The 20,326-nt window shown below is 33.4% G+C and overlaps 4 protein-coding genes and 1 non-coding gene across 5 annotated transcripts; 3 read left to right on the top strand and 2 right to left on the bottom strand.

The window, feature by feature from the left end:
• Positions 1-411: 411 nt before the first annotated feature.
• LOC107013755 (rac-like GTP-binding protein 5) lies at positions 412-4,241 on the bottom strand. Its single transcript, XM_015213636.2, has 7 exons — positions 3,954-4,241; positions 3,778-3,865; positions 2,957-3,066; positions 2,763-2,826; positions 1,732-1,796; positions 1,016-1,081; positions 412-838 (listed from the first exon to the last, which is right to left on the bottom strand). The coding sequence occupies exons 1-7, from the start codon at positions 4,086-4,088 to the stop codon at positions 740-742; spliced, it is 627 nt and encodes a 208-aa protein (XP_015069122.1). The 5' UTR covers positions 4,089-4,241; the 3' UTR covers positions 412-739.
• A 2,625-nt stretch (positions 4,242-6,866) lies between these two features.
• Positions 6,867-8,725, top strand: LOC107027313 (cytochrome c oxidase-assembly factor COX23, mitochondrial). The gene is made up of 3 exons (XM_015228492.2): positions 6,867-7,022; positions 7,746-7,822; positions 8,446-8,725. Exons 1-3 carry the CDS (start codon positions 6,929-6,931, stop codon positions 8,491-8,493), a joined length of 219 nt encoding a protein of 72 aa, XP_015083978.1. The 5' UTR covers positions 6,867-6,928; the 3' UTR covers positions 8,494-8,725.
• A 364-nt stretch (positions 8,726-9,089) lies between these two features.
• On the bottom strand, positions 9,090-11,322 carry LOC107009010 (cytochrome P450 714C2-like). The gene is made up of 5 exons (XM_015208260.2): positions 10,896-11,322; positions 10,584-10,798; positions 10,244-10,485; positions 9,705-10,080; positions 9,090-9,616 (listed from the first exon to the last, which is right to left on the bottom strand). The coding sequence occupies exons 1-5, from the start codon at positions 11,167-11,169 to the stop codon at positions 9,191-9,193; spliced, it is 1,533 nt and encodes a 510-aa protein (XP_015063746.1). The 5' UTR covers positions 11,170-11,322; the 3' UTR covers positions 9,090-9,190.
• Positions 11,323-11,445: 123 nt separating this feature from the next.
• On the top strand, positions 11,446-11,517 carry TRNAP-AGG. The gene has a single exon. It is a non-coding gene; the product is annotated as a tRNA-Pro (tRNA).
• Positions 11,518-12,421: 904 nt separating this feature from the next.
• LOC107010818 (pentatricopeptide repeat-containing protein At1g69290-like) lies at positions 12,422-15,280 on the top strand. Its single transcript, XM_015210091.2, has one exon. The coding sequence runs from the start codon at positions 12,467-12,469 to the stop codon at positions 14,429-14,431; it is 1,965 nt and encodes a 654-aa protein (XP_015065577.1). The 5' UTR covers positions 12,422-12,466; the 3' UTR covers positions 14,432-15,280.
• Positions 15,281-20,326: the final 5,046 nt, after the last annotated feature.

Below are 20,326 nucleotides of genomic sequence, written 5' to 3'. Positions count from 1 at the left end.
CAAATTGATCATCTTTTTATATACATCAAGGACAATTTCAATAAGCTAGTATATATTTAGGACCATTTTAACCGGTTTCTCTCTTTTTTTCAATAATTGTTCTTACCCTTATCATTTACTACTTGTTCAAAATCATTTTTCATGTTCATTAAAGACAATACACCAACATTAATATGAGTATCATAATAAAATATGCACTTTATTTACTATTCTTTAAGAGATGCAAAGTTTATTGTGGACGAGTAAAAGTGAATGACGGGAGTATTACATAGCCCTACTCTCACCCTTCCCAACTATCACATGCCATTTACCAAAATGATTTAGGAGTGACTTTACATTGAAAAGCTTCTTCTGTAGGCTAGAGAAAACAATTTTAAGTCTTGAATATTCTGAGAGATTATGTCAAGAATATTTCCATCTACAGAAACCAAAACAACACATGCAATGCAGATCATTGCATATAAAAATACAGCATATTCTGTCTACATCAATGCCACCACATTGACAAACAAACAACTTCCCACTTTTTTTCCATCATATAAAACCATGTACAAGCAGCCAGCAATAAACTCAACAAGCACATCACACATACTATGAAATGAGAAAACTGGCATTCTTACTAAAGCAAAATAGGGAGAAAAGAAAAGAGAAAGTTTTAAATCTACGGATAGCGTGGCTAAACATCTCACCAAAATGGAAAAAGATTAATGTACAAACGTCTCTCTTCCAGCGACTTAGATCAAAGTATCCAGCAGGCTTTGTGTTTCCTTTTCTGTTTTTTGGTCTTTGGAGGCTGAAGAACTACCTTGATTGCAGTATCAAAAACAGCCTTCACATTCTACATTACAAAGAATATTTTTTTTAATTGGCTTCGGTTCATATATAATCGTAAAATGAACAAGCTGCATTCATCTAAATTGTTTGCTTGTTTGGGAAGTGCACCTAGAATTGGTCATCATGTTTCATGTACTAAATCTTTTTAAGTTCCAATGATACTAAAAGTTTCAAATATTACCTGCTGCGTCTTAGCACTGCACTCAACATAAGCCACTGCGCCTATTTGTTTTTTCAGTTCTTCACCCTGTAGTTTTAAAGAGAAGTAAAAACTCAACAAATTTTGTAATGTGCGAAAGAGTGTTTGAAAATGAAAACTTGACTGAATTTTCCTTTCTACGTCATTTGATAATCTATTGACTTAATTTATCATGTTTTTTTTTTCAAACTTGACATGTCACACTATCATCCAAAGCCTTGACCTTGAAAACACACTCTCTTTAACCTTTACAAAGACTGAGCACAGTCGATCCCCAGATGCTTTCATTCTGAGGTTGAGGTTGTAGGCTCCATGTGTCTGTGTGTACACTTCAGCAATATGCAGAAGAAGCTATGCAGATAGTTTTGAATTTTTCGACCAAAAAAGAAGTTCAAATTTTCCCATTTTCGTTCTTGGATGAGCTAGCTCGGAAATGGCTTATTGCCCCTTCTAAAAGAATTCTTGAGCTGGACATTCTGATAAAACTATCAAGATTGTATTTAGTCTAAAGTTCCTTAGCATATTATTAGGACTACTTCATGTTTTCCTTTTCTTTTGGGACATAAATCTTACTTTATGTTCCCCTTTTCATTTTCCTTTCTTTGTAAGAAGGTGACCCATGCAACACATTTTTGGATAAGCTACATTGAACTTTTGAATGATTTAATACATATACCTCTTTTTCAAAATATACATACCTGTTCTGTTGAAATTGTACATGCACCAGGATAGTCCCTTATAAATTGCTTGTCCTCTCTTAAATCTGTGCATTTGAACTTCGGTTAGATACAAACTTAGACATAAAGAGTGATAGATAAGCTCAGTTTCATTCTCTGCATCATCCAGTTCATTGGCCCCAGATAATAGAAGACTATATAAAAGTAAACATGTAACATACACTGCTATGTCTTTTTTTTTTCCTTTGGTTAAAAAATACATTGCTGAACAAATTGATTAACTATCCATTGTCAAACAATCACTTGTAAAACACAAAAAGATCATGTTACAAGGCTTTCCGCAGTTCACACTTGTTGGTTTCTATATAGTCTTATCCAAAGAATGGTGTAGTCTATGTACCCCAAGAATAAAAGATAGCGAACATGTTTGAAGAAGAGTCTTCGTTCGAAGTGTAGGGAGAGTGGGAGTACTGAATCAGTTCGCTCGGCTTTGAACACTAAGTGGTGAGAAAGAACATAAATGAAACTAAAGAAACAAATGAAGCATCAAGTCTACGAGAAGAATATGATCACAGAGCACAACAAACTATTAAACCACATATAAATTTGTCAGAACTTTCAGCCCCATGTTAAGCACATATAAGAGAAGGTTCACTCCATTCCCTCATTTATATTTTAGCTAAGGTCCAGGGGATATTCCAAAGGGGGCTTCTGGATTCATCCCTGTGAAATAAGTAAACTCGTGTACAATACAGTGTAGACCGATGTAGTGTGTAGGTTTTCCCCTCAAGAAAATGAAAAAATAGTAAGTAGAAGAAAAACTGTAGTGAATATTACCACTACATAATCCATATTTGCAAATAAAACTATAGTTTGTGCAAGCTTTTTTGGTTGATTAAACATTAACAGACTAGTTAAACTCCAGGACTCATTTTAATATACAGTATCTGCCAAATTCACAAGTGTTAAAGGGAAATAAAAGGGAAAAAGGCATATATCCTCTCAAGAGCTACTAGTAAAGCATAGGAATCTTAAAATGAAAGAAAACTCACCCAATTTAGTCCCCACTAGAACAATAGGCACTGATGGGGCATAATGTCTTAGCTCAGGAACCCACTTTCCAACATAACAAGAAATTAAAAAAAAAGTTAAAATGATGTCAGCATTACATGATCAGAGGAGCAAAAGAACAACACAGCCACTGGAACAGCTATTAAAGTTGAAAGATGAGAGGAAAAAAACATACCTTTTTTGATATGTTTTCAAAGCTAGGCCTACTTATGAGAGAGAAAGCAAGCAGGAAGACATCGGCTCCTCGATAACTAAGAGGCCTAAGCCTGTTATAATCCTCTTGACCTGTGAAGAGAGCAATTGAAAACTCATAATTTTATCATGTAGAATGACTTCTTGAAGACGACATGTTTGTTATCTTCCTCATTAGTCATTACTACTAATGTACTAATGGCTCAAATCTGGTCCATTACAGCTTTTTCAATGTCAAAGTTCCATAAGATTTTATCACAAGTATCCATACATTATATGGTTTTCTCATTTCAATTTTTCCCTCAATTTGAGTTTCATATATGCACATGCTAAGTAATAGGACCACCATGAGGATGACCATTCTGGGATAACTTTTCTAAACACTTAGCTAAAGTGAACAGAAAGCAGACAGTTTACTTGTTAATGCAAAACGACTTCAAGCTGAACATAACCTTGATTAAACACTAAAATTTCATCTGACTGCTTCTGATGATGGTCAATTGATTGTTTGAAAGAGAAAGAGTTAAACAATTTTGCCAAAGGCTTACTTTGAGTTCAACATTCACATTTCAATTACCAATTCTGGTTCAAGATTTGCACTAAGGCAAAATCTTAACTGAAGTACAAACATGAAACACCCCCCTTATCTTTCTTTAATTGAAAATAACAATCAGAAGCAATACAGCACTTCATATGCAATAAAATCTGTTAACACAAAGAAAACAAGAATGGCAAAGACCAAAGTTAACAACTTTGATGGAAAAAGATGATTTTTACACCAACAAGGAAAAGGGTTTGTCATACCAGCAGTATCCCACAGGCCAAGATTCACAATCTTCCCATCAACATTAACATTGGCACTGAAATTGTCAAAAACAGTTGGCACATAATCCTGAAAAGATAAAAGAGAAAAAATCAAGAAACAAAAATACCCACAAGATTAAAAAAAAAAAAGAGATAAAAATTGAATCTTTACATACAGTGGGGAAAGTGTTGCTAGTGTAGGAGATGAGAAGACAAGTTTTTCCAACAGCACCATCTCCAACAGTAACACATTTGATGAACTTTGTTCCAGTTGTTGTAGCATTATTACTAGCACTAGTACTACTATTCATCTCATCAATCAAGAAAATGAAAAGTTACTACTAAAATGAATACAAGATTTTGAGTTTTTTATGAAGCTTGAAATGGAGAAAAATTCAAGAACCCTTTTGAGAAAGTACTCTATTTTAGTGGGACAAAAGGAGGGAACAAGAAAAAGCAAAACAAAGATTTTATAAGAGCCTTTTTTTTGGCAGGAAAGTAATGAATGTAGCTTTATTTTGAGCTGTCAAAGAGGGAAAAAAATGTATTTCTTATAAAATTGAATTGCTGAAATTATATTTTAAATCATAAAATTTTGAAATTTGAAAAAAAAAATTGTTTTCAGTTTTCACTTTCTTTTTTCAATTTAAATAACTTATTAAAAAAAAGCTTTTATTTATATTTATGATCAAACATAAAATTAATTTATGCATTATTTTTTAATTTATAATTTTCATGATTAAATGAGACCATTTCCACGTAATCATGATGATGGGTTTAATCCGGCTCCGGAAATTTGGGGAGGGGGGCCTGTCCCTTGTAGTCAAATGTTAAATTTTATAAATTCTTTCACAAAATCAATTTGTTTCCCAAACTTTTAATGTTTTGAATAAATAAAAAGTTATTATTACTCGTAATAATTTTTTTTTATATGTTGTTAGTTAGTGTTGTGTTTTTATATGTATGTCTCGTGTCAATCAAATGAAAAATTATTTCTATTGTTTTCTGCTGAAATCATTTTATAATCACACAAATAGTTATTGTATGACTTATTTAAGAGGCTGTTTGGCTCAGCTTAAAAGCTGGTCAAACTGACTTAAAAGCTGGTTTTTGACTTATTTAGCTGTTTGGCAATACTCAAAATAACTTATTTTAAGTTAAAAAAAACTTATTTTAAGCCAAAAGTTAAAAGCTGGGGTAGGGGTGCTTTTTTTTTTAGCTTATAAGCTGTTTTAAGTTGACCACATTTTTATCTTTTTGCCCTTAATATTTTTATACAATCTCCAAATTACCCACATAACCTAACATCTCTTTCTTCCATTTTTCTCTTTTCACGTTTGGCATAGCAACTTCAGCACTTTTATCAAAACGCATAACTGCTTATTTTAAAAATAAATTTCAGCACTTCCAAAAGTACTTTTTTAAAGCTGCTTTTATTAAGCCCATCCAAACGGGCCCTAAGACAATAAGGAGCAATTAACTACATCTAGAGGTGTCAAAATGAGCTGACTCAACCCAACCCAACCCAATTCTAACGGGCTAGAGAGTTAAATGGGTTGGGACATGCTGACCCTTTTAATTAAAGGGGCAATAAAATAGCGGCCCAATCCATCCCTAAGCGGGCCACGGGTTGGGATGGGTTGGCCCTTCAACCAAAAAAAGAACAATATTACTCTCTTAGAAAGAGTATTGAATGTTGACGTCTATGAACACGACATCAATTCATACAAAAATTCATTATCAATCACACACTTCGGTGAATACTTACAAAAATCCATTTATGAATTACACACTTTGGTGAATACTTACAAAAATACATAATAGCCAACGTAAGATTTAACGGATAAATGTTGATCATTCCATCATTTCTCCCACAAAAAACTAGCTGATTTAAAAAATTTCCAGCTAACACAAGACAACCTAAATACTTAACAAATCTAAATTTCTAAATATTACATGTCTCATTAATTAATGTTTTACAACTCCGCTTCTACTTTCGCTATCGATCACATTTGAATCAACATGTGATATTATTTTCTTAAGAAGTTCATTTGCAAGATGATATTGCAACATACTTGATTTTTTATTTTTCAAAATATTCATAAAATCTTTACAAATAAAACACTATTAAAAATATATATAAAAATATTTTAAAAAATTAATAGCTCACGGGTTAGCCTCAGAGGCTTGTAGGTTGGGCCAACGAGGTCGACTGGCCAAATGGGGCGGGCTAAAAAATCTCGTTTACAAATGGACCAAAAAAATTAAGTCTAACCTCACTTATTTCAAAGATTGGATTGGACCGACCTCGCGAACCACGCCTATTTTAACGGCTCTAACTCCACCTCATAAATTGAAAACAACTTTCAAAAGTTATTAAAGGTGGGATAATTGCAAGATTTTTCACCTGATGTCTCTTTAAGGATTGATATTTAACTTTTGGCCCTATTAAGAAAAGTAGTACAAATATATAAATATCCATTGGACTTGTGTTGCTCCTTTTTCTCCCCCTTTTCTCCAACTAAAATTGAAGAAATCGTCTCGGTTATACTGGAGTGATAAATATTATTTCATTCATTATTAGAGGTTTTGATTCTGAGTCTCTTTGGATATAGAGTAGCCTTTGTTAGAGAGTGTTTTACCTTGTTAAGGGTCTTTCCGATAGACATTTAGATTTAGTTGGACTCCAATATGGGTATCGAATATCAGATGGAATAACAAAAAAAAACTTGAGAAATACTATTGCTAAATTTTGATTATTTAGAAAATATGTAGTGAATTTATTATTTTTGTAAAAGTGTAAATTGAATATAACCATAGAAAATTATTGAATATGAAACTTGAAGTCTCTTAAAATTGATTTGATGCAAAAATTACAATTCATACTCTTTTCATGTCTAATGTTTATTTTGGCATACTATTTATAAAATGAGGCCAAAACTTAAAGGATGCTATTTTTGCAAATAGAGGCAGATGTCTCTTATTTAGGCCAGTGATATGGACCACAATTCAAACGGGCCAATCTGTTCCTTTCCGGGTCAACTTTCTTTCATAGTCGGTCGTTGGAATTCGACCCGAAGAATAAATAGAGAAAATACCCAATTGAATCCAAAGAAGTTGCAGACCAGAAATTGGAAAAAATTAGGGCAAGATGGCAAATTCGAAAATTCAAACACCGGCGTATCCAAGTGCAGCAAAACTTGCTGATTCCGATTGTTATCCTCAATACACTGCTTCGCTCAAATGTAAACTCAACTGCCACTTTGTTCTTCCGATCATATTCTGTTTTTGTTGTATTTGAAATTTTTCTAAGGAGAAAAGAAATTATACTCATGATCATTATTTGATTTTTGATACGTAATGTATGTTGTAGGATTTATATAACTCTTTTTATTATCTGGGGATGAAAATTCCTGTGGTTGTTTCGGTTAGATAAGTTATATTCGCAAGAATTTAGTTTAAAAAACATATTTTTTTGTTAATTGAGCACAACTTATTTGTGATGATAATTGCGTAGAGAATTGTCCATAATTTGTTTGATGAATACTTGGTAATCGATCAGTGAGCAATGAAAGTAGCTTGATGAAGGTTTTGTGGAAGGTTTGAAGGACCTTTGAATGTGATTTAGGTTTGCTAATCCAGATTGTTGGAATTCATGGCAAGATCAGAGAGCAATTAAGTAGCTTGATAAAGGTTTTGTGGAAGGTTTGAAGGACCTTTGAATGTAGAGCATTTAGGTTTGCTAGTCCAGATTGTTGGAGTTCGTGGCTATATCCATACGCACAAGTCATTGTGCATCAATTTCTTGAAATTATATTTGAGATATAATTGTTATACACATTTGTCGTCTGTAGAATTAGAAAACTGTGGAAAAGGCTCTTCCATCATATCAAATTTATTCAAACACGTATTATCTATCCTGTTACGCAGATGTTTCAGGGAATTGATTAAATTGTGAATGCTTGCAGGTTTGGAACAATTTAGCTCAGAGAAGAGCAAATGCCAAGAACATTTCGATGTTTACAAGGAATGCAAGAAAAAGGAGGTATGCATGTTAACTATGCTTTTACACATCCACATATTTGTGAATGAGGATTGTAGTAGTATATGTGTTCCGTAAAACAAATTTATGATGAATTGGTAATGTGAAAGAAAGTATGAAATGCTTTTACCCCTCTCATATAGAGTTTTGCCCTGTAAAATGGACTTTGAGAGGTTGTTATGTGGCCACTTTGGAGTGGTACTTTTCTTATCTGGGTGTGGAGGAACTTGTAAAAAACTTTCAGACAAGTGACTTTACTGTGTAAATAGTTATGTAAGGGATCAAGTTGTTTAAAGCAAACAAGTTTAGGTGTAGGATTGCATACTGATTAAGATTCATTTATGTGTTTGTTAAGTCATATACTCTTGACATCGTCACATCGCCCTAAGCAGGGATGTAGTTGTGGGAGAGAAGATATTATTAAGCAATCAATTGTCTATGGTTTTTAGGTGTTTTGACATTGACATCATAGAATGTCTTTGCCACTTTATGCTTTAAATAAATTTTTAAAAGAATTGCCTTTCTTGCGCCTTCAGATTTTTCGTCTAACCCTTTTTTTGGGTATTGTTTTTCATGATATATCATTTTATTTCTGATATTTATTTTCATTTTCTGGCATGTTGCAGAGGGAAGCTCGGCTAGAGCGCAATCGAAGTCGGTCTTTATTCTCATGAGTCATAAGAGATTGAAGTCTATACTGCTATCATTATGAACTATTTATAAGGCTAATAACACTTTCATGTAACTTATTCCAAGAAGCAACTATAATGTAGATCCTTCATGTTAGAATCAATGTGATCGTGTATGTTGTGGCCTTTTGGCTCGTTTTTGGTTATAGTTTTATTAATTTGCAATAAATGATGAGGGATTGCATTGAAGATATTTGAATGTTGATTTACAGGGAGTATTGGGGCTATGTTTTTTGATAGTTTTCTCATGCAAATCTGTGTTTCTGATCCTTCTTGAAAACGAAGGAGAGTTGTAGACACTTTTCATGCTCAGGTGACCTACTTGGAAGTTCTAATGTCAAAGCTATTCATGATCATGACTTGCCATATATACTCTGATATGATTCTTTAATCTTCATCTTGGCACCGATGCTGACTAGCATTCGTTGCATCGTGGCAAGTACTTAAATGAAAGGAACATGTATCCTTGAGTTTTCTGATGGAAGAATAGCATGTTTGCAATATTTATTTACAGCACAAGTAACAACAGTAGTTTCTCTTGCTCCTCTGTTGTGTTGCTCTAGTAGATGGCTTGTAAAAAGTAACGTGACTGAAGAACTACTCATTCAACTTTTCTTAGGTCAATTAAACTTAATAGATTACAATTTACAGGCATCAACAAATATCAAAGAAGAGAAATATGTCAAACTCTTTGGAGGTACAGATAGATGCCATGCTCAGGTTCTAATACTAATCTAGAAACAGGACTGTGTTGATATCCTGGTGACAACGAAAATGTAAACCTACACAAAATCATCGATACAATCACCTTCAGTTCAATCATCGCAAAATTTTGTCCCACACAGGTTCTACTCCCTATGCCAAATGGTATATAAGCACTTGGGACTTTGCAAGCCTTTGCAATGCCCTTGGCAAATCTTTCTGGATTGAACTTATAGGCATCTGGTCCCCAGAGTTCAGGCTGCTGATGCAGGATTGGGATTGGAATCTCAATACTAGTCCCTTTTGGGATCTCAATTCTCTTAAAACTTATATCCTGCAATGCTTCTCTCACCACAAATGCTACTGGTGGGTACAAACGTAACGTTTCATGGATGATCATTGTCAGCTGCCAATCGGAATATGCATACATGTTAGGGATCCAGGTATAAAGTATATTTGAAATTCAATTATATGGTATTTAGATTACTTCATACCACTTTCATTTGTCTAAGCATAGAATCATTTGGCAACTTATTACCACACACATCAAGCACCTCAGCACGGGCACGAGCTTGCCATTCTGGATAAGCAGCTAGTAACATCAAACACCATGATGCTGTGAGACCAGTGTTCTCATGGCCAGCAAAGTATATGCTTTTACAATTATCAACAATGAACATTTCAGCAGAAACGTCGGCTGGTAGCCAGTCACCACCATTCTCTTCATAACTCTTAGCAGCATCAAGTATCAATTGCAGAAGGTCTTTCTCATAAGTAGGGCTTCTCTGTGCTCGTACTATCTTCAATATCATTGCTTTAATCTCTTTGTCCAATCTCCATATCTCCCTGTTATGTTTACTTGGAATATGCCTGTCACAATCTGAACATAGTGGGAAAATCATCTATTACCATGAGTTTTTACTTTATTTAATCCTCCTTCCTTTTCCTCCTCTTTGAAACGAGATAAAAAGATCGATATTTCTCACCTTACAGAGATAAACATAGTTCTAAAGTAGCAACAATATCCTTTTACCTCAATCCGGGAACTCCAATGGGAACTTTGGACATAACCATTTGAAGAGTTTGAAGTTTTAGGAAGATTTGTTCCCCCTCAGCATAGCTGCTTCCGAAACAAGCTCTTGAGATTATATCTGCTGTCAAACTCTTGAGATCATCGTCCACCTTAACCTCCGATTTTCCTTCTGAATTTCTTGTTCTCTCATCCCATGATTCCATCATTTTACTGGTGGATTCAACCATCAGCTTCACCATCTCCTGCATAATCAACAGCTATTTGACATTCTAGTCTTGCAGTGAAAATCTTAGTTCCGCTATTACTTAAACTTAACAAGTGCATAAATATGTGTAAGTACCTTAACCTTGTTGAGATAGAATTCAGGGGCAATGATTTTTCTCTGATGAGCCCAGTAAGGTCCATTTGAAGAGAAAATGCCTTGGCCTAGAAGAGGACCATGATCTTTGGATAAGTAAGATGGTTTTCCCTGGTTCAAAGATATCTCTTTCACCATATCTGCATCAGTTACACATAGTATCTGTATAGTTCCAGATGAATACATGAACATTGATCCTGCAGTAATTTAAACATAAAAAAAGAACAAACCCCACATAAGCTAAAAGAATTTAAAGTTATATGAATGAAGTTTGTATAAGTATCAAGATTTGACCATATTCAATTTGCCACTGTTTTATATGTGAAAACACTCTGAAAGGCCATGTATGTTTGTTTTGTTCTAATTCTTGATTGTTGTTTTCTTCTGGGGTTGCCTGTTTCTTGATATTTCCATGGAGAAAAAAAGATGGTGAAGAAGGTCCCTTAATTCCTTGGCTTTGAAGTTTTGATCTTGATTTTCTTGGATGTACAAGTAAAAAATTGGTGAGATATGCAAAGAACAACACCAGAGATCCACATAACACTATCAGTAATTGTTGTGTTTCCATTTTAAAATTCCTCTAAAACTATATGTTGACAGAATCTGATTATGAATAGATAAATAAATATTTGAGTTGAGGGGCTTAAGATTTTATTATTTCTGATTCTCTTTCTATTGAATAAAATATTATGACAAAAAAATGGCAAGGTGTGGTCATTGACATGCTAGATGGATGAAGTAGCTACTTCCACGGCATTTAAAGCCTCTATTTTTTTCCAATATTCTACTTTCAAGGGACATCTTTTTATATAAAATATTAAACGTTGCTATTAATTATCAATATGGGCATTTGGTCTAGTGGTATGATTCTCGCTTAGGGTGCGAGAGGTCCCGAGTTCAATTCTCGGAATGCCCCCTATTTTTTTAAAAAAAAATCCACCTTTTTATTTTTGGTTGGGGTCTTATTTTGGGAAATTTTCACATATAATCACTTAAAAATAGCTTAATAATGCTATATAGTTATAATTTGTTTGTTACAGCTATATGATATAACTTAAAAATATATCAATTATTATATTTGTATATTTGCATACAATTTGAATTCGTATACAATTGAATCGAGTTAAAACATTTGTATTTATATATCAAATATTTTTCACTTTATACAACTCAAAATATACATTGTACTTGTTTAAAGCAAGGGAGAAAGACAAAAGAAAACTAGAGTAAGGGACAAAAGACGAGAATGAAAAGCGAGATTTCACAAGGAGGAGAGAGAGGAAGAGAGGAAGAGAGAAAATGTAAAACGGGTAGTAAGCTTCGAATCATAATTAACATAAATTATAGTTGTATTAACTAATTAATTAGAATATATTTAAAAAAATAGAATATATTATTTACTTTGACCACATAATTTCCCAATTGCTAAGTTCTATTGCTATAATTTTTTTGTTACAAAATTGTTTGACTTAATTAGTTTTGCGAAGGGTATTTTTTGTTTTATAATGGCATAATACATATATTGGGCCCTAAACTAGACTTCAAATTTTAACTTTGACCTTCAACTTTCATAATAAACAAACAGACACTTTAACTATCCAACTTTTAAATAAATAAACACATGAGTCCTACATGGCAAAATACACGTAGGACACCACGTAGGACAAAAAATGACATGTAGGATGACATATAGGACATGTGTGTCTATTTGTTCAATTTTATACAAGTTTAAGTGTCTACTTGTGCACACCCAAAGTTGAAGGACATAACTACGATTTGAAGCCAAGTTAAAGTGTATATTCATGTATTATGCCTTTTATAATCATCTTCTCCGTCGAACAAACAGCGCGACACAGTGAGCAAGAATGTGGAGAAGAGCTCTCTGTAGTCTCTCAAAAAGACCCTTTTCTTCACAACCTGAAACACCCACTTTGTATTCCTTTCTCCAGCCTTCAATTTTCTCCTTAAAAACAACTGAATCGCCTTCTACAACCCCACCAAAACCCCATGACCAAACCCCTCTAACCTTAACACAAGAACACAAATCTAATCTTGAATCCACTCTTCTAGATTCAATCAAAAGTAACAATACAGATGGAGCATGGAAATCATTCAAGACTCTTTCAAATTACTCTGCTTTCCCAAGTAAGTCACTTACCAATTCAGTAATCATTCATCTGTCATCATTGAATGATACCCTTAACATAAAAAGAGCATTTGCATCAGTAGTTTTCTTGTTAGAGAAGAAACAAGAATTGTTAAAGCCTGAAACTGTACATGTACTGTTGAATTCAATGAGGGATGCTAATAGTGCTGCCCCTGCTTTTGCTTTGGTGAAGTGTATGTTCAAGAACAGATATTTCATCCCTTTTAGTCTGTGGGGTGATGTTCTTGTGGAGATTTGTAGGAAAAATGGTAACTTTGGTGGGTTTTTACAAGTTTTTAATGAGAATTGTAGGGTTGCTATTGATGAGAAGTTGAATTTCTTGAAACCTAGTTTGGCAGCTTGTAATGCTGCTCTAGAATGTTCTTGTCGAGAGCTTGAATCGACTACGGACGCGGAGAAAGTGGTGGAGACCATGTCAGTTTTGGGTGTTAGGCCTGATGAATGTAGTTTTGGTCTACTAGCTTACTTGTATGCATTGAAAGGTCTTAAAGAGAAAATAGCTGAGTTAGAAGGTTTAATAAGTGGATTTGGTTTCCCAGATAAAGGGGTTTTTCTTAGTAATTTGATTAGCGGATTTGTAAAGTGTGGTAATTTGGCGTCTGTTTCAGCAACTATTCTTCAAGGTGTAAGAGAAACACGTGGACAAGGATTATGTTTTGAAGAAAGAAATTATAGTGAAGTAGTAAGTGGGTTTCTTCAAAATGGGAGCATAAAAGATTTAGCTATGTTGATCGGTGAAACTCAGACCTTGGAATCTCCATCTGTGATTGTTGAGAGATCCGTTGGATATGGCATCATAAATGCTTGCGTTAATCTTGGGTTATTGGACAAGGCACACAAGATATTTGATGAAATGAATGCTCAAGGTGCTGCTTTAGGTCTTGGAGTCTACCTTCCAATACTGAAAGCATATAGGAAAGAGCAAAGAACCGCTGAAGCTGCTCAACTGGTGACAGACATAAGCGGTTTAGGTCTCCAGTTGGATGTTGCTACCTATGATGCTCTAATTGAAGCTTCAATGTCATGTCAAGATTTTCAGTCTGCATTTTCTATGTTTAGGGACATGAGAGAAGCAAGAATACCCGACTTGCAAGGGAGTTACTTGACAATCATGACCGGTTTAACAGAAAGTCATCGACCTGAGCTCATGGCAGCTTTCTTGGATGAGATCGTTGAGGATCCTAGAATTGAAATCGGAACGCATGATTGGAACTCCATCATCCATGCCTTCTGCAAGGCTGGACGGCTAGAAGATGCAAGGAGGACTTTCAGGAGAATGACCTTCCTTCAGTTTGAACCAAATGAGCAGACATATCTTTCTCTAATAAATGGAAATGTGACTGTGGAGAAGTATTTCAATGTTATGATGCTGTGGAATGAAGTCAAAAGGAAGGTTTCTGCGGAAGGGGAGACAAAGTTAAAACTAGATAGTAGCCTGGTTGACGCATTTCTGTATGCATTGGTCAAAGGGGGATTCTTTGATGCAGTAATGCAAGTTGTGGAGAAATCTCAAGAGATGAAAATTTTTGTTGATAAATGGAGATATAAACAAGCATTCATGGAGAAACATAAGAAGCTCAGAGTTTCAAAGTTAAGAAGGAAAAATCGCGGTAAAATGGAGGCACTTATTGCTTTCAAAAATTGGGCAGGTTTGAGTGCTTGATGGGTCTCATATCTGTCGCTTGCCTATTTTGCTTGATCTGAATGCTGTATGGAGCATCTTGCGACTGGGTCCTAAAATACTCAATTTAACATCAAAGGCTAACTTGGATTTTAGGCTTTCGATGCTGCCACAACAAGTGCCAAATTGTTTTTCAGGAAGCTCGCCCGGTAAGTATAAGCTGCAGAGCCTCTATCATGCGAGACATATCAAAGATGTATTATGCTTGCTAAACCTTATGGAATAGTGTGATTGTAACTTCCAAGAAGCAGGATTATGCTCTGGATAAAACAGTCTCCTTGAGCTAAATGCTACAGAAGCACTCCAAAGACCATTATTCCCATCTGGCTATGATCTGCATACTCTAGAAGGTTCTATATCATGAAGCCTTCCTTCTTATTTGTAAGACACTTGTATAAGATTATTCCTTTAGCGGGAGAAATTGACATCATGAGACCAGAAGCAGTGAAAGAAAGTACCACGGTGCTTGTAGAAAAACTCAAAGAGTGTTTTGTTGTTTAACTCTTGAATAGGTGATGAGGAGCTTATTTTTCCTGTATAAATTGTAAGAGTTTTTCCCTCTCCCTCTAGCGCAGTTAGATGTTACAAGTCCTTTTTTATTAATAAAAAGTCATGTTGTTTTTTGTCTTTTTCTTGTCTGCTATTAAAATTGTTTGATGATATGGATGCCCTTACATTAAGTAGCTTTCTTTGGGTTCCAAGAGAGGAAGCAGAGGATCAATTATGTACTTTGGGTATTGAACATGATTGTTCTGTAGTTGCATTGGTTGTTGCTAGACTTGTGTTAACGAGGGAAAATTACCGGAATTCAACTTTTGGTTCTTCGGTTAACATGATTGTTGAGAGCTGTTATGGATTTCTTTCTGTTCGTCTCACATAGGGATGTAGGTAGAAATAGTTATGGTTCATCTTCAATCAAGTTATGCTGTTTTCTATGATGTAATTTTGGTGCTTGAACAACCGTCTTTTTGTAGAAATTATTTTAGCTACTATATAATTGAGTAATGGTATTTAAAAGTTTGAGCTGCCTCTTCAAAAGAGTCTGACATTTGATTTCTACCTTGGCTTGGAACTAGGAAGAACTATTTTGAAGAGGAACTTATTAAATAGAAACTGTTTAGAGCCTTGGCTTTAGAAGTGCATTTAACCCAAGAATTAACGTAGCAACATGTCACATTACTTTGTTATAACTTTATAATACTTTCTGGTAATCATCCTGTAGTCTTAAATGTAATCTTAATAACACTGTGTTGAGCAGTTAATAAGGTGTACAGCTGTTGACTAGTGATTAGTTGATAGTTAGCTAAGTTAACAGTAGAAGTCAGTGGGAATTAGTTAGAAAAGTTGTTAGGCGGTTAGCTGATTCCTTTTGTATATATAGAGGCAAGTTCATTGTGATTAGCTAAGTTTTCAGATACAATGTTCATCAAGTGATTTTCATAGTTGAGATCAATACAGTTCTCTTCGCTGTTAGTGAATATTTCTGATTCATTTGTTCAATTGCTGTTCTTCACACCCTGATCATCCAATAAATTTATATTATCAGGGTAGGGGGAGGGAAAATTACAAGTTGTTTTAAGTTTATACAAATTTGCATAAAGGAAGAAGCTTTTTAACATATTGGAGTACTAGAATTCTATACTAATATCAAGGGAGAGGAAGATGTTTCTTTTGTCATGGTCAAGTTCTCACTGACAGATCTGTTGATTAGTAGAGCGATAACTGTATATGAATCGTAATTCACTCCAGATGATTCTTAGGGCTTGTTTTATCTGAATTTTAGTGGCATACTCTGGGAATTTGTGGAAGCAGAGTCTCAGCCTACTGTTGCTATTTGTCTTGTGAGTGAGTTCGAGTTTAGGAGTACAAAAAGTTCATTGGAAGAAGGATGAGCCAAGGGTGTATCGGGAAAAACCTCTCTACCCTACAAAGTTAGAGGTAAGGTCTCGTACATCCTACCCTCCGCGGTCCTTACTCGTGGGATTACACTACATATGTTGTTGGTGTTTATATATAACAGTCCAATAGTATGATTCTACATCATTATCCAAATGCAGTTCACTAAATCCACATTCATAGGTGTTGAGTGTTGACACAAATCTTGATTTTATTTTGATAAGAGTCCATATACTGTATATAAAAAAGAACATAAATTTCAATCTCTAAAGTTATTTCCCAAGAGTTTTTGTTGTGTCCTTCTCATAAGATTTTTTGCTCTATTGCAAGAATGAGTACACACATGTGATACTGCAGGGGAGAGACACTAATGATGACACCAAATAGACTCCAGTTGGGTTGTCAGATTCTCCCACTTGCTCCCTTTCACACCTTACTATCTATACTTGCTTTTTGTGGAATCTGACTCCAGTCCGGCACTCTTATTGAAATCTGACTAGATTTAAATTCGAGTTGAAAAGTTGACATTGCATGATAAATCCTTCTCTAGCAAAGGTGATTTCTTGCCCAGTAGGCTTAATTCTGAGACCTATGGTTTCGAGAAAAAAAATACTTATCACTCTATTATAATCTTTCTTTTTTAGATGAAGAGTTGCTCGGATGGTAAACACTCTTCACTACCCAATCTAAAGATTGCGAGTTCGAGTGGGAGCGGGGAGGGCAAAAAAAATTCCTCATTTTTATAAAATTATTGATTGATTTGAGTTTATGTTTTATATACCAACAATTTAAAGATATTTACATAATTTAATATTACCTTATAAGGTAATATGTGTAAATTATTACAACACTTAAATATCAGTTGCATGATAAAAATAGTAACTAGTCTATAATAGTATAAAAGAATTTGGTAAGCTAAGGACCCATGCTTTCTCATATCTTTGTCTGTACTATATGTGGTTGTGGGTATAATTTTATAGCACACCCACTAGCAATGGTAGTTTTTGTTTTATTTGATATTCAATATTTGTGTTGAAGTCTGATTAATTTAGATTTGTTTCACATAGAACCTCATTTGAGGAGAAGCGACTCAAGACCTCTGATAAAAAAAAAGATAACTTCATCCACAACACTACATCCTTTAAAAAATTATGGTGTGTTTCAATATAGGATTTCGAATCAAGAATTTCAATTATTTTTTAAAATGTAAATTTTGATCTATAATTTTTTTTTAGAAATCATGCTCGGTATAACTAATAGCTAGTTATCAATGATAATAGCATATAATTGCAAACTTTATTTATAAAAATGAATATAGGGATACACAATTTATTTATGCGGTGGTTTAGAATATCCTGTATGCTTATAAACTATGATTTGCTCATTTGATAAAAAATAAGAACGGACTTTTTTACATAATTATTTTTTCATGAATTATAGAACTTTTATGTTTGTGAAATTAGTACAAACTTAATTTTTGTTTTAAAAAAAAAGTTTGTAAGCAAGACATGGAGCTTTGCAGAAGAGAGTTTTTTTTCTTCTTCTTTTTTAAGAAAAGGGAAGATCAAAATGGATACTTGTGGTAAGCATTATGTATATTTCTAAATCTTAACGTTTTCTTTAAGAAAAAATGTGGTAAATATAAAAACAAATAAATTAAGTAAGAATAACCAATTTTAGTATTTTCCTAACCAACAAATCGTCTATTTTTTATTTAATTTCAATAATTAGCCTGTTTGTTACCCACATTGAAAGCAACACATAACACATCTTTCCACTTTGCTTGATATGAGTACATTTAACTAATTTATGAATTATAATTCTTCATAAAATTAACAGTTCTCTTTTATCGTAAAGAAAACTTTTAATCGGTGAGTTATAGTATTAATTACTCCACTCAAAAACTTAATCAGTCTATAAACTCCGAAAGGAATTTATATTTTTAAATATCAAAATAAAAAGTGAAAGAGAAAAGAATTTACTAATTCAAATTCGTATAAAAAAACTTACAGAATAATATATATATATATATATATATATATATATATATATATATATATCCAAAATAATTTTATTCCCATAATTCAATTGCGAAACCTTTAAATTATTCTAAAAATACTTTTGATAAATAAAATGGTTACACAATTTTTTTTCCACAAAAATTCAATCTTTACAACTCTAATGTGTACACATTCCACCTTGAGCACTTACAAAGTTGTCCTACATTTAGTATGTGATAATATATTTTTTTTTAGTAAAGGAGAATATTACTATTTCCGTTTTATAAAGAATGATCTAGTTTGATTTGATACGGAGTTTAAGCTAATAAAAAAGATTTTTAAGCATGTGGTTCTAAATTAACGTAATGTTAAATGTACAAAATTGTTTTTAATCTTGTGACCTTAAACATGTCGCATGAAAAGTTATTATCAAACAAAAAAAAAGTCATATTTTTTATAAAAATAGACAAAAAAAAAGATTATGTTATAAACATATTTGTGTTATAGTGAATGTCTAATTATGTGGAGTCCTTGTAGGATATGGTTAGGAATCCTACTTGGGGACCAAGTAAGGTTTTCCCTATAAATAAAGGTTTTTCCTTCATTGTAAATAAGGTTGGTGAAAGATCAATGAATCGTGAATATACTTCAAGAGAAATAAGATGTCTTTTCTCTTCTCCCTACTTTCTTCTTCTTCTTCTAAATTTATATAGTTTCATAACACGTTATCAGCACGATTGTTCTATTCTTAAAGAATTATTATAGAAGACGAGAAAAGTACAAAAGAGATCTTGCATAAGTTATGCAATAAGGTTCTTATATCTTCAAGGTATGATTTATCTTTATGTTATAATTATTTATGTAACAAATCTGGAGGTACCATCTAAAGTAAGTATTTAAAGAGACTTGTCGACTTTCTATACGTTTAATTTTATTCGACTCGAAAAAGAATTCTTTAATTTATTTTAATAATTAAATAAGCACAATTTAGTGAAAGATATGTTTTCAACCTAGGTTTGTGATCTATTAAGCTATATTTATTAACTACTAATGTTGATTATAAGAAATCAATAATCTCGATTCTGTGTGTAATTATAATGTACGATCATATTAATGATCATCAAAGTGATAAAATTAAATTATTTTGACGGCTTGAGGTTGAACCTCATTGTGGGTAAGACGATAGATTTAAGTTTTATCGCACCAAAAGAATAAGACGATGGATTTACGTCCAATCGCACCAAGAGGGTAAGACATCAGAAGTCTTGATGCTTTGTGATGAAAGATGTTGGATTCAAGTCCCTCATTGATTTATGGCATAAGACGTTGGGTTTGAGTCTCAATGCACCATATTGATGATATTATGATGACTAAGGGAAATAATAAGTTTGTGGTAAAATTAGTCATGAAATACATCTCGTTAAAGCATATCCATTCCCCAAAGTGAATGTAGCAGTGCATAAATGTCTAAAATAAGACAATTGATTAAATGATGCACATGAATATGGAATGAGGTACTAAGTTATCAAAATCTGATGTACTTAGATGATTGTGTTCCATTCATGAAGAATGAGAGCCTTTGATAAATGGTAAAAATACAGATCCATTCTTTAGAGTGAATGAGGTGATAAACCACCATTCTAGACGTGAATTTTCTTGTAATGATTGTTAGCAAGGCAAGGTAATTGTGAGACCATCATAAACGAAAGTTGAAATTGAATTCTCTGCGTTCTAGGAACGTATACAAATATTTGTGGACCTAGTCATCCACCTAGTGGATTGTTTAGACCTAATGGTCCTAATAAATGTTTCTTCTATATGGTCTCATGTGTGCCTATTATTATCTCGCAACTTGATGTTTGCAAAAATATTGGCACAAATAATATGTTACATGCACAATTTTCTTCAGATTAGTTCATTCAATGATGGGATCATGACTCACCTAAAGGGTGAAGTAATTGAGAAGAAATAAATCTGAAAA

The sequence above is a fragment of the Solanum pennellii genome, chromosome 1 (genome assembly GCF_001406875.1).
Source record: "Solanum pennellii chromosome 1, SPENNV200".
Lineage (NCBI taxonomy): Eukaryota > Viridiplantae > Streptophyta > Magnoliopsida > Solanales > Solanaceae > Solanum > Solanum pennellii.
Note: the sequence above shows the minus strand (reverse complement) of the source record. Positions and strands in the feature narration are given on the sequence as shown.